General features: G+C 38.0%; 1 protein-coding gene across 1 annotated transcript; it reads left to right on the forward strand.

The window, feature by feature from the left end:
* Nucleotides 1-2: 2 nt before the first annotated feature.
* Nucleotides 3-13,830, forward strand: LOC146477356 (peptidyl-prolyl cis-trans isomerase H-like). Its single transcript, XM_085113816.1, has 10 exons — nucleotides 3-125; nucleotides 2,904-2,968; nucleotides 5,115-5,138; nucleotides 7,463-7,507; nucleotides 8,282-8,324; nucleotides 8,820-8,915; nucleotides 10,175-10,207; nucleotides 10,727-10,781; nucleotides 10,926-10,966; nucleotides 13,521-13,830. Exons 1-10 carry the CDS (start codon nucleotides 36-38, stop codon nucleotides 13,587-13,589), a joined length of 561 nt encoding a protein of 186 aa, XP_084969942.1. The 5' UTR covers nucleotides 3-35; the 3' UTR covers nucleotides 13,590-13,830.
* The last annotated feature ends 435 nt before the right edge of the window (nucleotides 13,831-14,265 follow it).

Raw genomic sequence — 14,265 nt, forward strand, 5'->3', positions numbered from 1 at the left:
TTCTGCGAGGGACTGGATTCTAGTTCTTTTTCAAAATGGCGGAAGCTTCAAGCAGCACAAGTGCGACGGGTGCTTCAAATCCCTCAAATCCTGTTGTGTTTTTCGATGTCACCATCGGAGGACAGGTATGGAAATATTTTTGGCCTAAGTGGATAATAGTGTAACTACAACTCTTGAATTTTTTCTCTTGGTATCATGCGACGGGTATAATTATAAAATACAGTTTCTGTCCGACGATGACACATGCAGCATGTACATCACTGACCGAAACAACTTCACGTCCGCTCACGAACGGGTTAGAATACAGCTCTGGACTCGGTGGAACATTCAAATTGCCAGTTTTTATGTCCACCTTCTTGTGTAAACCATTAATTTTAAAATGATTAGTTAGATTTGTACTTACCCATTTTGTATTGCAATTGCCTTGTAATCAATAGCTAAATCTAAATTGTCCACAACAAAATAATTCGTTTAGAGTGTGCTACAGGGGCCTTAAGCTTAAGTTTAAATTCGTGTACTATCCCGGGACGAGTTGCATAATACTTAACGGCGGACGTTAAAATACTGAATGGGTTATTCCAGAAAAAATCCGCACCCCCCCCCGACGGATGGGGTCGTTTTTTAACCCCCCCTCTCACCTGGATTTCCTGAAGCACAAGACCCCCCCTCCTGTCTGGATTTCCAAAACAAAAGACCCCCCCTCCCGCCTGGATTTCCGGAAAAAAAATATTAGGCTTAAATTTAATTTATTTTTAATATAAAATACGCACAACCACGTCTAGAAGATGTTCTTTTTTAATTTCTAAAGCTTGAACTGCTAATATTAAAAACTCTATCGTGTGGAACTAAAAAAAGAAAGGAGCAACAATGCGAAAAAGCGAACGAGTTCATCCTTTGTGCCCAATGGACAACACCCATGGAATCTTAAAACGGCACGCAGAAAAAGCACTGGCTGCTTGTTCAACTGTGCTACGGACGATGGGACTTCAGAGAGGTTACCACTGTATATGTTACAGGAACCCGTGGCGTCCAAGAACTTTCTCCTTCTGTTGCTTTCGCAATAACTTACGTTTCTAAAAGTTTTTTCGAGGTACAGATGGCTACGAGTTCTTCTCGAGTATTTTCGACGAAGAGGGAATGTTTGGACCAAAATTCTTTGGAATTATCTTCTTCAGCTAATAGCTCTGCATCCTTGCTTGCACAAGTAAAAAATTCTTCCGTCTGACGCAGTGGAATCCACGCTAAGAATGCAATGGCGGACGTGTAATTACACAACGGTGGCGCGCTGGGTCTGGTACGAGTAGAAATGTGTCAGGCATTTCAAACTCTTCGTTGCAACAATGTTGCGATGGCTCGTTCTTTACTATCTTGTTGTTCGCGTTTTCTGCTATAAAAGGACCTGCGAAGGAACTTAGATTATCATTTATTTTAGGTGAGAAATATGTGAACAAAATATTTCTTTTATGTTCAGGGTCTGAGAGTGCTGAAGTGTCACCGAACTAAACGTTCGAATCGTGTGAACTATCGGTCGAAATGACTCCTGCAGAAGACTTTCTTAAGTTCAACCCCTCCTCCCGCCTGGATTTCCAGAGTCTTTGACCCCCCCTCCGGTGAGAATTTCCAGAATCCCATCCGTCGGGAAGGTGTGGATTTTTTCTGGAATAACCCAATGTGACTGGGATGAAGGTCTGACGTTAGCAGTTACGCCCAACGTTAAATTTTATGCAACTCACCCCAGGACTGTTCTCAAAGTGGAGCATATAGGCAGGAGAGAACGGAGAGTGAAGCGGACCAAGCTCCAGGAGCCTGTGGACATTTTTTTGATACCGCCGTTCCATGATACCAGATTCTGGCATCATGATCTGATTGGTTAGATAGATGATTGTTGACAGCTTTACAAAGAATACTGACACATTGAATCATTTGAAATTAGTACGGTGTAAATTTGCATAATTTGTGAATGAAGCTGGAGCTTCACTCAGCTTGCAGTTTTAAACGAATCTTAATTTTTTTCATATCTTTGGGCTTAAAAAAGAGCAAAAGGTTTGCCTATAATCTTAAAGAGTTGAAAACTGCAACTATGGCACTGTTTTGTGTTCGGGCAAATTCAAGAATTTTGTACAGAATCAACAAATGGGTCCAAATACGTACACGTACACCCTTGATCTTGCTGCATTTCCCCAATTAATATTACAAGATGATAATATCTATTGGTAAATTATTTTGACTCAATTGAGCAGAATGATTGGCATATAATTACATGTACCTTTTTGACACAATAACTCACAGGTAATAATTTCAAGGTGGCGGAACAGCAGCATCAAAAGAATGTCCACAGGCTCCCTCCCTTTCTTGCCCCAGACCAAGCTTGATTTTCTTTTTGCCCTTAAATTAATACCCCAATTGGGAGCCTGTTCACAGGCTTAGCACTGTCAAGTAACTGAAGTAAAGGATGTTAAGAGTAAAATAGTAGGAAATATATCAGCACAGCCCCATACATTAATTATGTATACATTTTGCAGGTCAATTCCTATTCATGCTTGCTGTTTTTGGAACAGGGTTACAGTGGTAGCCTGGCAGTGGTGCATCTATAATTAATGTATGGGGATGTGCTGAAACCTTTCCATATAATACTTTGACAAAAATTTTCCAAATCCTCCTCCAAATGGAGGGTAGTTTGTGTCATAGGGGTTGTTGGAATAAATTCAAAGAAGCAAACAAAAATAATTTTGGACCCTTGGTTGCAGTTTTCAAAGATATCAACAACAGAAGCTGGAGTACATGTGGTAGGAATCTGGCCTTCTGTGACTGGGGGAAGGAGGATAATAAATGGAACATCCCATTAATGATTATGGACATGTACAACTGTAGATGAGGTGTTTTATGTTATTTTCTTTGTATAGGATGTTGGAAGACTGAAGATGGAACTGTTTGCAGATGTTGTTCCAAAAACAGCAGAGAATATGAGGTAGATTGTGCACTCATTTAACTTACAGACATGCATATGGCATCCACATACTGGAATGCTACATGTACATGTACATCATGCTACATCATGTTATATTTTTATTTCAGCATGTCCCCATACATTAATTATGTATACATTTTGCAGCTCAATTTCTATGCTCGCTGTTTTTGGAAGAGGGTTACAGTGCTAGCCTGGCAGTGGTGCATCTATAATTAATGTATGGGGCTGTGCTGAAATCTTGTTTTTGATCATGTTACATGTACATGTATGGTAAAACAAAAAGCAACTTGGGCGCAGTGCGTGGTTGTTTGCATGAATCTACTGTTACCAAGACCTCACTCCCCACCAATAATGCAGAGTAATTGGTAGAATTCAACAAGATAAAATGCACCTGCAAAGGCATTTTACTTGACAGGTGTGCACTATCAGTCAACATGTTTGCAAATCCTAAAGACAATTATTATTGTTAGAAATTTGTTTGAATCATACCCCTTCTTTCATAAATTATTAGTAAAAAAAGTCTTTTCCTTTGTCAACATTTTCTATTTCTATTCTTATGATATTTATTAAATATACAGTGTAGGACTGTACTTATATTTTTCCAGTGTACAGTGTACTTAATTTCAGAATGAAAACTTAACATTCTGAGAACAGTTATAGTAAAGGCTGTTTTCAGCAGATTTAATTTTGGTGTGCACACTAAACATGTGTGAAGGGTGTTCACATGCCTGTGCATATGCATCTGCCATGCTTTGCAAACTAACCCACCCCTCCGCCACCCTCCTCATCCCGACGGTAAACAAATCTCTACCAGAATGGTTCTTGAAAGACAAAGACTTTCTTAAAAGATGTTAAAAATACTACAAGTAACGACATGGAAATAAGCAACTGAGAAACAATAGAAAATGAACGACTAACATAAGAACCGTACCTTATCGGTGATTTTACAGTAAATTAACCAGGACGGGAAGAATTCAACAAGATAAAATGCACCTGCAAAGGCATTTTACTTGACAGGTGTGCACTATCAGTCAACATGTTTGCAAATCCTAAAGAAATTTGTTTAAATCATACCCCTTCTTTCATAAATTATAAATAAAAAAAGTCTTTTCCTTTGTCAACATTTTCTATTTCTATTAGTAACCCACCCCTCTGCCACCACCTGGTCCAGTTCCAATACATCCTCAAGGACTTGTAGTTTTGATGGTCTGAATGTCCCACCCCTGGGCAATGGTAATGGTATTTGCATTTATATACCGCATTTTCTATATATGTATTCAAATGCGGTTTACATCAGCATATGTCCATTAGCGACCTCATCCCACCCACCCAACCCATGAAATCATGAAACAGCACAAAGACTAGACCAGCACACCGGGAACTCCATGCCCTACTCTTTGCAATTAGTGTCTGGGTTCTTTAACGTCCCACAGGGTTATGAACATTGAAGTGTTGTGAGACTAGGCCTATGGTTTATCGCCCTTATCCGAGAAGACTAGAAAGTCTAACCATTTGCAGATGTCATTACAAAGGCATCAGTTTCTCCTCAGTTATTTAAAGACCCCGAGTGTTGGTCCGGCCGGGGTTTGAACCCACGACCTCCCACACTGTAGTCTGATGCTCAATCAACTGAGCTAACCAGTCGGCAGGACAGAGAAGGGCAGTTTTTTAATAGCAAGAATTGATCCATGCATTACATGAAACTGCAATCTGAGTATTAGGCTTATTCCTACAGCTGTACATGTACATGTAGGGGGAGGGTGGAGGGAGAAGGAGGCATGGGATGGGGGAACAGAAGGAAGGCCTGACAGAAAATCATTCTTTGGCTTGAGTCAAATGACTAGATTTACAAGTTCACTGGGATAACTTTAATTAACAGGCTTCAGGTACATGCATATGTAATACGCTGGTAGACAGCAACATGATTGGTTGTTAGATCTATGTAACAATAAAATATTAATGATTCTTCAGAGTGGATGTTGCTTATCTGCAAGTACTCAACACAGGAGGTTACTCTTTACTACTATTAGTTATCAGTCTCTGAAGATGACAGTTTTGTGCCCTTTTTAGTGTTACAATGTATAGCTGTATTTCTTGGCTGATCTTCAGTTGTCTGCTGATACTTCTCTTTACTTTTATTCTCTAGACAGCTCTGCACTGGTGAATACAGGTGAGAGTTTATACTTTTCCCTCAATCAATAGTTCCTGAAAATATCTCTATTCTACCCTCCCCTCCCCCCTCCACAGGGGTTAAAAATTTCCAGGGCTTGGAGGAGGTCCTCAAAGGCCAAAAAAGTTCAAGGAAAGTATGGAGCTACATGTACATTTGAATGGATATTTTCCAGAACTTTTAGAGATCCCAATTTTAAGTACATGAATATTATTAACATTCAAGTTCAACAACAATTTATTATAAGAGAAGACACTTTTTACAATTATATTAGTTACCCACAATTAGCAAGGGCTGTTCGAGGTGGGTAGCATTGATAGTTGTTTACATCCTCAAGACGAAAAGAAAATTAACAACACAAAGTAGATTCATTAAACAAAGAGAAAAATACATGTAATTAAATAGGAAAATAAATGAATAAATAAATCAGGGACAGTCCATCATGTACATGTAGATAAATGATTTTATGATATAAGTGCTCCTGCTTGCAGTACATGTAACTCCCAGAAAATTTTCATATTTGATTACAAGATGTTTGTACAATTCATGTATATGTGTAATAAAAATAATCATACTGTACAAGCATGACCAAGATATAGTGTGTATATTACCAACTTCTTGGTGTCTCTTACAATACATTGTGTTGGAAATAATTTTTCCCAGTTAACAGTACATTGTGTCTGTCCATATCCTTATTATTATTATTATTATTATTATTATTATTATTATTATTATTATTATTATTATTATTATTATTATTATTATTATTACACGGAATGCCCGCAGGGCATGACGTGTCTAGGTTTCGGTCGGGTATCTTTTTTTTTTCTTCGTCGTAGTCAGAAATCACCACTGACAGTAATTTATGCATTAAAATATGTCCTCCCCTGGTAGGGATGTATTGTTCTGATTGTCTTCTACAAAAGCGGTCCAATCAAAATCTATTATTCGCGCACATATCACGAGAGAGGGGACCCACTCATCCTTTCCTGTGTGACGTCAAATCATTATTAATGATTTATTCATTAAACCTTAATTAAATTCTACCCTCTCTTAGAAGTGATTTATTGTTCTGATTGTCTTGAACAAAAACAGCCTAATCAAAATCTATTATTGGCGCGTATATCACGAGGGAGGGGACCCACTTATCTCTACCTGTGTGACGTCAAAGCAAGTCATCATTTCGGAAAGTTGTTTTTGTTCAATGGCAGCCACATGTATGAATTTAAGACTCTGATCTGCCATTTTCAGAGAGAAAACAAACCTTTTTCAAGCGGTAAATCGAAATAATAACTTCTAGGTAGTACTCGACAGTTGAAACGGTGGAAATTGTTAGAGTTCACAGTGAAGAAACTCCGCTTTCAAAAACAGATTGAATAATCAAAGCGAAGGATTAGAGCTAGAGGAGGCCAGACCAGTTCAGCGGGGCCATGAGGTTACTGCAGAGTTATTTCTGGTATGATTTCTAGTAACACAGCGATAAGTATCACGCAATATATCTGAATAAAACCATTCAGACAATTATTTCAATTGCCAAGGGAGGATTGTTTTTAAATATCTGCGAAACATACAATGGGGAATAATAGGGGCTACATGTACATTAAGCATTCCGTGTAATGCCATTAGCCGGGCGTCTTGTTATTATTATTATTATTATTATTATTATTATTATTATTATTATTAATGCAAAATTGTCCAGACATCTGTCATCTTGGATATTACTTGAGACAATCTAAATGGATTGTATATTAAGCTTATCTGAGTGAGTTTTAAGGTTTTCCAGTATGCTATGGCATGATCTCAAGCTCCACTGGCAGTTTCTATTATTAACTAATAAGTAAGTGTGGCACAGACAGACTATACGGTTATATGTAATTCCAGGTAATAATGTGAGCCACGCTATTACAATTAGCGAGTTTTGCAGCAAAACATACAGTAAGATGAAGGGGACACATGACTTCACAGCTTGAATGCTTTTCATAGCAAAACCAACTATCCAACAATAATTTTTAAAGACAAATCTTAGGCTACATGTAAATGAGTCCATTCAAATCAACTTTAACAGTAAATTTGGCATTTTAGAAAATACTGACAGAACTTTGGATAATGTCCTTATCAGCCAACTGTCACATGTATGAATTCAAAGTATGAAACTTTTAACAATAATATAAAGTACAGTCAATTGATTTTACAAAAAAATATGACTGTGTTACAGGTGTACAATTTTTGATTAATGAGTATAAGAGATCCACAAGATTTTCTTTCATTGTAAAATAATGTTATTGTTATACCATCGACAACTTTTGTTGTTTTCATTTTTTCAGGAAAGATAAAGTACCAATAGGATATAAAGGGGCAACCTTCCACAGGTTTGTCACATTGTTCATAGCTTTATAAGGCTTTGCAAATTGACTTTTCCATCAGCATATCCTGCATATCATTTAAGCTTTTGACTGAAAAATTGGAGGTACATGTACACTGCATGTACATGTGTACATATATTGGAAGAATGCTCTGTTTGCACAGGATTTACATTATTGTACATAGTTTTCTTTTCAAAATAAGGAACTTAATTCTACATGTACGCTGTATGCATGTACATTATACATTTATTGTAGTGTCTCTCTCCCAGGTGTGTTTGTTATAATTGGGTCGTAAACCAGGAATAATGCTGGGGATAATCCTGTGTTGGACTTGCATCCTTACCAGCAGGGAGTACTCCAAACTTCTTGCCAGCTCAACTGTCATACTGTAAACTGAAATTATAAAGTACCAGCTTAACGCATTTTGTTTTGTTGTGTCATCCAACAATTTACTGCCTTGCGATTATCGTTTTGGATCTCTAGGGAATGGTTGTAAACCACCTTTTCTGGAGTAATATATACACCCTGATCGTTAAATTTCATGGAAGTAAAATAAGAGTCTTATGTCTTTAAATTCTGTGTAATTTATGTAGTACATGTATTTAAAGATCAATGCATAAATGAACCATGATTCCTCACTGTGTCACAGTGAATTATTTTAGTACAATATTTATCACTTTGTAGAAAAGCCAAGGAGAACGTATCATTATTTCATTGAAGTTACATGGCTTTGCTTTAATTGATTTTTGTCCTTTGTTGTTTATGTATTGATATCTACAGAGTTATCAAAGATTTTATGATTCAAGGAGGGGATTTTGTAAAGGTCAGTCTTGTACAAAATTTACATGGTTGTATTTTTTAGTGGGAAGTTACCTTGCCTTGCTTAAAATGTCACTCAAAAGGAATAGCACAGTAGCTCAGCTATTGAATAATGCTTACCTTACATTATGGGCATGGAAGATGAATGGAGATGAAAATTTTGTAGTTATTGATAACATTTTATTCTATGAAAGGGACTTCCTCACTGAGAATGCAGTACATGTAATTATTGAAATTACAATGTTCACAGATTTTTTTAAATGTTGTAATTACAGTCAACTTCTTTTAGCGCAGACACCATCAGAACAGCAAGATGGTGTCCTTAATATAAGAGTCCGTAAGAGCAGGAATCTATTTCGGTCTAACATCTGTAATTTATTTTTACCAGGGATTTGGTTGCTGTCCGTAACAGTGAGTTGTCTTGTAGACGAGAGTTGCTACATACCTTGTTGGCTACCTATCATCCCACATAATTACAAATTATTGTTCTCTTCCTTAGGGGGATGGCACAGGAGTTGCCAGTATATATGGAGATGTTGCTTTTGCTGATGAGAGCTTTAAGCTTAAACACAATGCACCTGGACTTCTCTCTATGGTGAGGAATACTTTTTTTTTCCCTTGTTTTCATTTTCATGATTGTATAATGATACATGTAATTCAAACTTTTGTGCAGGGCATGACTGTGCAAGAATGGTGTGAGAATACTGTAGTACCCAATAAGACAGGAAATGCCTTTTGATCGCACATTGAAACACTGTGTCAGTTACATGTAATAAATTATACAAACATGATTGCGACAACATTAATGCCTGTGAAAATAATGTGTCAATACAGAAATGATGAATTGGTGACAAATGCCCTAAGAAATACATGTAAGAGGTTTCAACTTTACAGTACAATGTAATTATAAAATTAATGTTATAATCATGTTACCTTATTTATTAAAGGAAATTAACTCTTCATGAAGTTAAGGCTGGTTTCCATATGATCGCAGATCGCAGATCGCAATAAGGTCTGCGATCGTCTGCGATCATATGGAAACTACTTCTGCGATCGTCTGCGATCCTGCGATCGCGATCGCATACGATCGCAGAAGATAGAACCATGTTCTATCTAAAGGCCGGTTTCCATATGATCGCAGACGATCGCAGACCTTATTGCGATCTGCGATCCGCGATCATATGGAAACCAGCCTTTAACGTGATTTTTTTTTTGGCGCGAAATGGCAGCATTAATTTATAATTCACACGTGAAACGTTTCAGCGATACAATACTAGTCAAAAATCGCGATTGAGAGCGTAATTTGTCACCAACAAAAACTCTTGGGAATTATTAGAATTTTGACAAAACGCGCGTGAAATGATTTCCAAATTTCACTTGTCATCATTTGATTACCCATACTGCTTCTGCCCAAACTTATTGTAACACCCTAATATCAGTGCAATTTACATGTACCCATAGTGTACTCCTTTTCAGGTAATAAAAAAATGATTTTTTATTAGTTAAAATGACAAGTAAGGTACGTGCATGTGAATGATGTATTATTCAGTGAATGATACTGGCATACTCCAAAGAAAGAAATCCGAGTGCTCCTGTTAGGAGTCGAACCTAAGACCTTCAGATTACTAGTTCGGATGCTCTACCACTGAGCTACAGGAGACTCGTGGGAGCTAAGGCCATTAAACTAGGTTCATGGCACAAACATGGTACGTACACGTTTGCAGTGTGCGACGTCCGTGTAGTTTGAGCACCTCAAATTTGTTAGCAGCTTCTTATTGAAAAAGTCTTCTTGCACAAATAAAGGCTTTAATTGTATTTCTTCATGAAATCAATTTGATTATCATTTTCTTTTAGGCAAATAGTGGTCCAAACTCTAATGGATGCCAAGTAAGTATGTGTAACATGCAAAACAACGTAAAATTAATCTTAATACATTTAGCTCTGTAATTTAATCTGATCTCGTTGTAAAAAGATATTAATTTCTTAGCGAAATGAACATAAAATGTAGCTTCTGTTATTACACTAACTTGCATTAAAATTATACGAAAATCGATATTCCTTATTTGTATCCAACTTTCTTTTTGTGCTACTAACTAAAGGAAAAAATCTGAGATCTGAATCCATTTCCTTAGTAACAATGCTCAACTAATTTTCGCTTTCTACTTGTTTGAGCTTTCAAGTCATTCTTTTCTTTTCTTTCATTCTTCCTTCCTTCCTTCCTCCCTCCCTCCCTCCCCCCCTCCCTCCCTCCCTCCTTTCCTTCCTTCCTTCCTTCTTTCCTTCCATCCATCCATCCATTCATTTTATTAATTTTGTTTTGCCGTTCTTCACCCTCCCCCCTCCCCCCCCGCCTCCCCAGAAAAAAGAAATACATGTATCCAATTAGTCTTTATTCATATTTTTCAGTTTTTCATAACCTGTGCCAAGTGTGATTTTTTAGACGGAAAGCATGTAGTGTTCGGTGAGTACCGGTATTTCATTTACTACTGCGTCTTTTTTTCTGTTCGTAAAAGAACATATTTTTAGTGTATTTTTTGATCTGTTTAAATTCGTCTTTATACTTCTGTTTTATCTGACAATTTTTTTTGTTCAATCTTTATTGCAGGAAAAGTTATCGACGGCCTGTTAGTAATGAGAAAAATTGAGGTACTGACGACTGAAAGCGTCTGCACAATGTAACTTAAATTATTAGATGCCACAAGGGGTGAATAATAGCTGATCTTAGATTTACATGTAGCTTTTGCATCGCGTTAGGCTGTGCTTACACGTTCTCTATTTCTTCCGTGACACAGGAGGGATAAGAGACAGATGTACAGTGTGTACAGCGTAATACACCTGTACAGGTTCCTTAGATTCAGAGTCCTGTTGTGTCACAGTTGACGATGTAAATCTGTCACTGCACTGGTGCCGTGGCCTTTTTGTTCCCTCGGCAAGCACCATAGTGGTACCCAGGGTAGATTATGTAGGGAAACCTAAAATCGGATTGGGGGAAAGGGGGGGGGGGGGGGTGAAGTGCAGAGTGTCGGGGCTTGGACGTGATGGCGGCCATGTTGATGGTATGGAACAATAAGATTTTTCTCCTCTGGGAGTTAACTTCTATTTTTAGGCAAACTATGTGACCAAAGTTTCTTTTGTTTTTACCACCAACATGGCGGCAATGTAATCCAACTAAAAAATTACTCAACGGGCATGTCATTCTGTATTCGTAATTTTGTTGTGGTTGTTTAATATGTGTGAAAGGGGTACTATTACAGTAAAAGGTGTTACGTGTATATTACGGAGCCTCCAAATTTCATGCGGGAGGCCCCGTCATATACACGTAACACCTTTTACTGTAATAGTACCCCTTTCACATAATTATATTAAACAACGACAACAACAAAATTACGAAGACAGAATGACATGCCCGTTGAGTATAGTGGGATTACATTGCCGTCATGTTGGTGGAATAAACAATAGAAACTTTGCTCACATAGTTTTCTCGAATAGAAGTTAACTCCCAGACGAGGAAAATCTTATTGTTCCATACCACCAACATGGCCGCCATGACGTAACATGCAATCAACCTTTTGGCAAGAAGCGTAATCTTTACGTTGTATTTTCTTCCAGGAATTTTTGTGCAGTTTTTGGTGTACCTTTTGAAACTAATGACGCTTTTTTAACCCTTGCAGTTTAATCGATGCAATACGAAAGCGAAATTTGAAGTTTTTTAAAAGTCTAACAATCAGCCTGTGCTTTCGACCCTTCAAAAATTCAAAAGCTTATACTTAAACTTCAGTTCAAAGGCCGGATAACTTTATCCAGTGGATAAGTCACTATCCGACAGTTTCAATCTGTGCAAAGATTTCAGTATTTCCACTTGTACAAGTGAATATGCACACTGTAACCACAGTTAAGTTTGGGAGTGTACGAAAACCTTGGACAACGTTTAACGTGAAGTATATTGTAGACCCTGAATAGTGCCTTATCCAGCGGATAAACTTATCCGGGTTTTGAACAACTGGGGCCAGGTGTCGGTTACCACTTTTCCGTAAAGAAACCACCCCTTTCGAGTGAACCTGCTCGTATAGCCCACGTTAAATGATATAATCACTTGTAAGAATGACAACGGAAAAAGAGCCAATTGAAAAGTGTTAAAGCAGCAGTCAATGGGTGAATTTTAAGTGAAAATTCCAGTGTTCCTTCTTTGTATTTTTAGTGGTGACTGAGTACCTGAAGGTGTTGTTTACACACATTGTAATCTTATTTCAACGTTCGTACAGTCTTGAAAAGCTCTTGCATTTTGGCTGTTGTCTTGAAAAGTGTTTCAATCTTGCCAAAGTTCTAGAAGAGTCCGTGAATTTATGAACGAGTCTTGAAAGGTCCTCGAAATTTGAAACGGCGCCCTCTTGTTTCTTTCTTTGTGCCATAAATAGTTAGCCTCCCACAAAGGCGTTTTAGGGGGAGTCATAGTACCAGTTAACAAAAGATTCCATTTTGCCCTACGTCTCTACTCTGATAACGCACAGACGACATCAAAACGTAGCTACTTCTTTAAGTTTTGACGTCCTCTGTGCGTTATCAGAGAACAGACCCACGGCAAAATGAAATCTGTTTGTTTATACAATAAGCAAGACATTTCGTGAGCGAGCATCACCTTTACTCGCTGAGCCGAGTCAGAATTTCAAACAGAATTTTTAGACCACTGCACAAATGCAATATTATGTTCAAAACTACTCTTTATCCTAGAAGGAATTTCTGACCCTTGACAGTCGCTTTATTGCGATTTGTGATCGGCTACCCGCCTTTACCGGATTTCTATCACAGAAATATCTCAGTGGACAAATATTCCCTTCCTTTTCACATCACAACAAAGATCTAGCTTCTTTAACCTGGTGCAACGGTCTTTAACGGATTTTTCTTTGAACAGATTTACTTTCCTGCGAAACTTTGCCTATGTTTGTCCGATACCCTCCAAAACAGTTTGCAAAACTTTGTTGACCAGTAACTCTGGCTGGACTCTAGACTGATGACGTACGCTGGTCACACCACCCAATGACGTTATTCGTGTATCTATACTCTCATCACCAACTCCTCTACACCAATCGAAGCGCGAGTTTTACCTGGTTGATCGTATAATTTCCCCTAAAACTGTAAAAGTCGCGATCTTCATAAATATGTCAGTAGTAACTTTCACTATTCCTCCGTTTCTTCCATCTAGAATGTTCCTGTAGGACCTAACAACAGACCTACACTGCCAGTTGTTATATCACAATGTGGAGAGATGTAACTGAAGCGGCTGTCATTTATTGCACGTCTCTGTGTATTGCGCTGTGGCCAAGAGTTTAACTGAGGAGCTCTCATAGCTATGAGATGATCGTTCTGATGGTCATTTCAGTGTACTGATAAATTGAAGCTCAAGTCGCAAACGTATATTTATGTAAGTTTTCCAAGAGAGCAAGTGTTTGTAGTCTAGATGTGAGGAAGCTCATCCATCGATTTTTAGCCTTTAATAAACAATCAAAAAGCTCGATGCCACACTCTCGCAAAACGAAAAACGAGTAATTCCAAATAAAATGTCTATACGAAGGCACTTCTTCTGTCACGCAGTTTGTTTACTGTTACACAGTTTGTTAACTTCCCCTATAAGTATTGAAAGAATGTCGCTATGGAAACGAAGAACAATGCATCAGCAGTATACTAAAAACGACTGCGTGGGAGGCTATTGTGTAGGCTAGCTCTGTGGCATTTGTTGAGGTTTATCGGCTCGGATTAACCGCAAGATTTCGGGTAGCGCTAAATAAATGTTACTTGTGAAGACACAGGATCCGTGGTTTTCTTTACCCCCAGAATTCATGCTTATGCTATTGTATATCGCCGCGGGAAGATTGCAGAATGTTTGCTTATCACGGGTATGAGGGTCTAATAGATCCTCGTCTTTACAAAGCCGATCATTGTTGTCTCTC

This window comes from Pavona decussata, unplaced genomic scaffold (genome assembly GCF_977016875.1).
Source record: "Pavona decussata unplaced genomic scaffold, jaPavDecu1.1 SCAFFOLD_71, whole genome shotgun sequence".
In the NCBI taxonomy this organism is placed as follows: Eukaryota; Metazoa; Cnidaria; class Anthozoa; order Scleractinia; family Agariciidae; genus Pavona; species Pavona decussata.

What these genes read in the sequence shown, in the direction of transcription:
- LOC146477356 (XM_085113816.1), top strand. Translation starts at nt 36, where the DNA reads ATGGCGGAAGCTTCAAGCAGCACAAGTGCGACGGGTGCTTCAAATCCC. An exon ending in ATGTCACCATCGGAGGACAG is followed by an intron (nt 126 to 2,903) that starts GTATGGAAATAT and finishes TTCTTTGTATAG; the next exon opens with GATGTTGGAAGACTGAAGAT. An exon ending in CACCTGGACTTCTCTCTATG is followed by an intron (nt 8,916 to 10,174) that starts GTGAGGAATACT and finishes ATTTTCTTTTAG; the next exon opens with GCAAATAGTGGTCCAAACTC.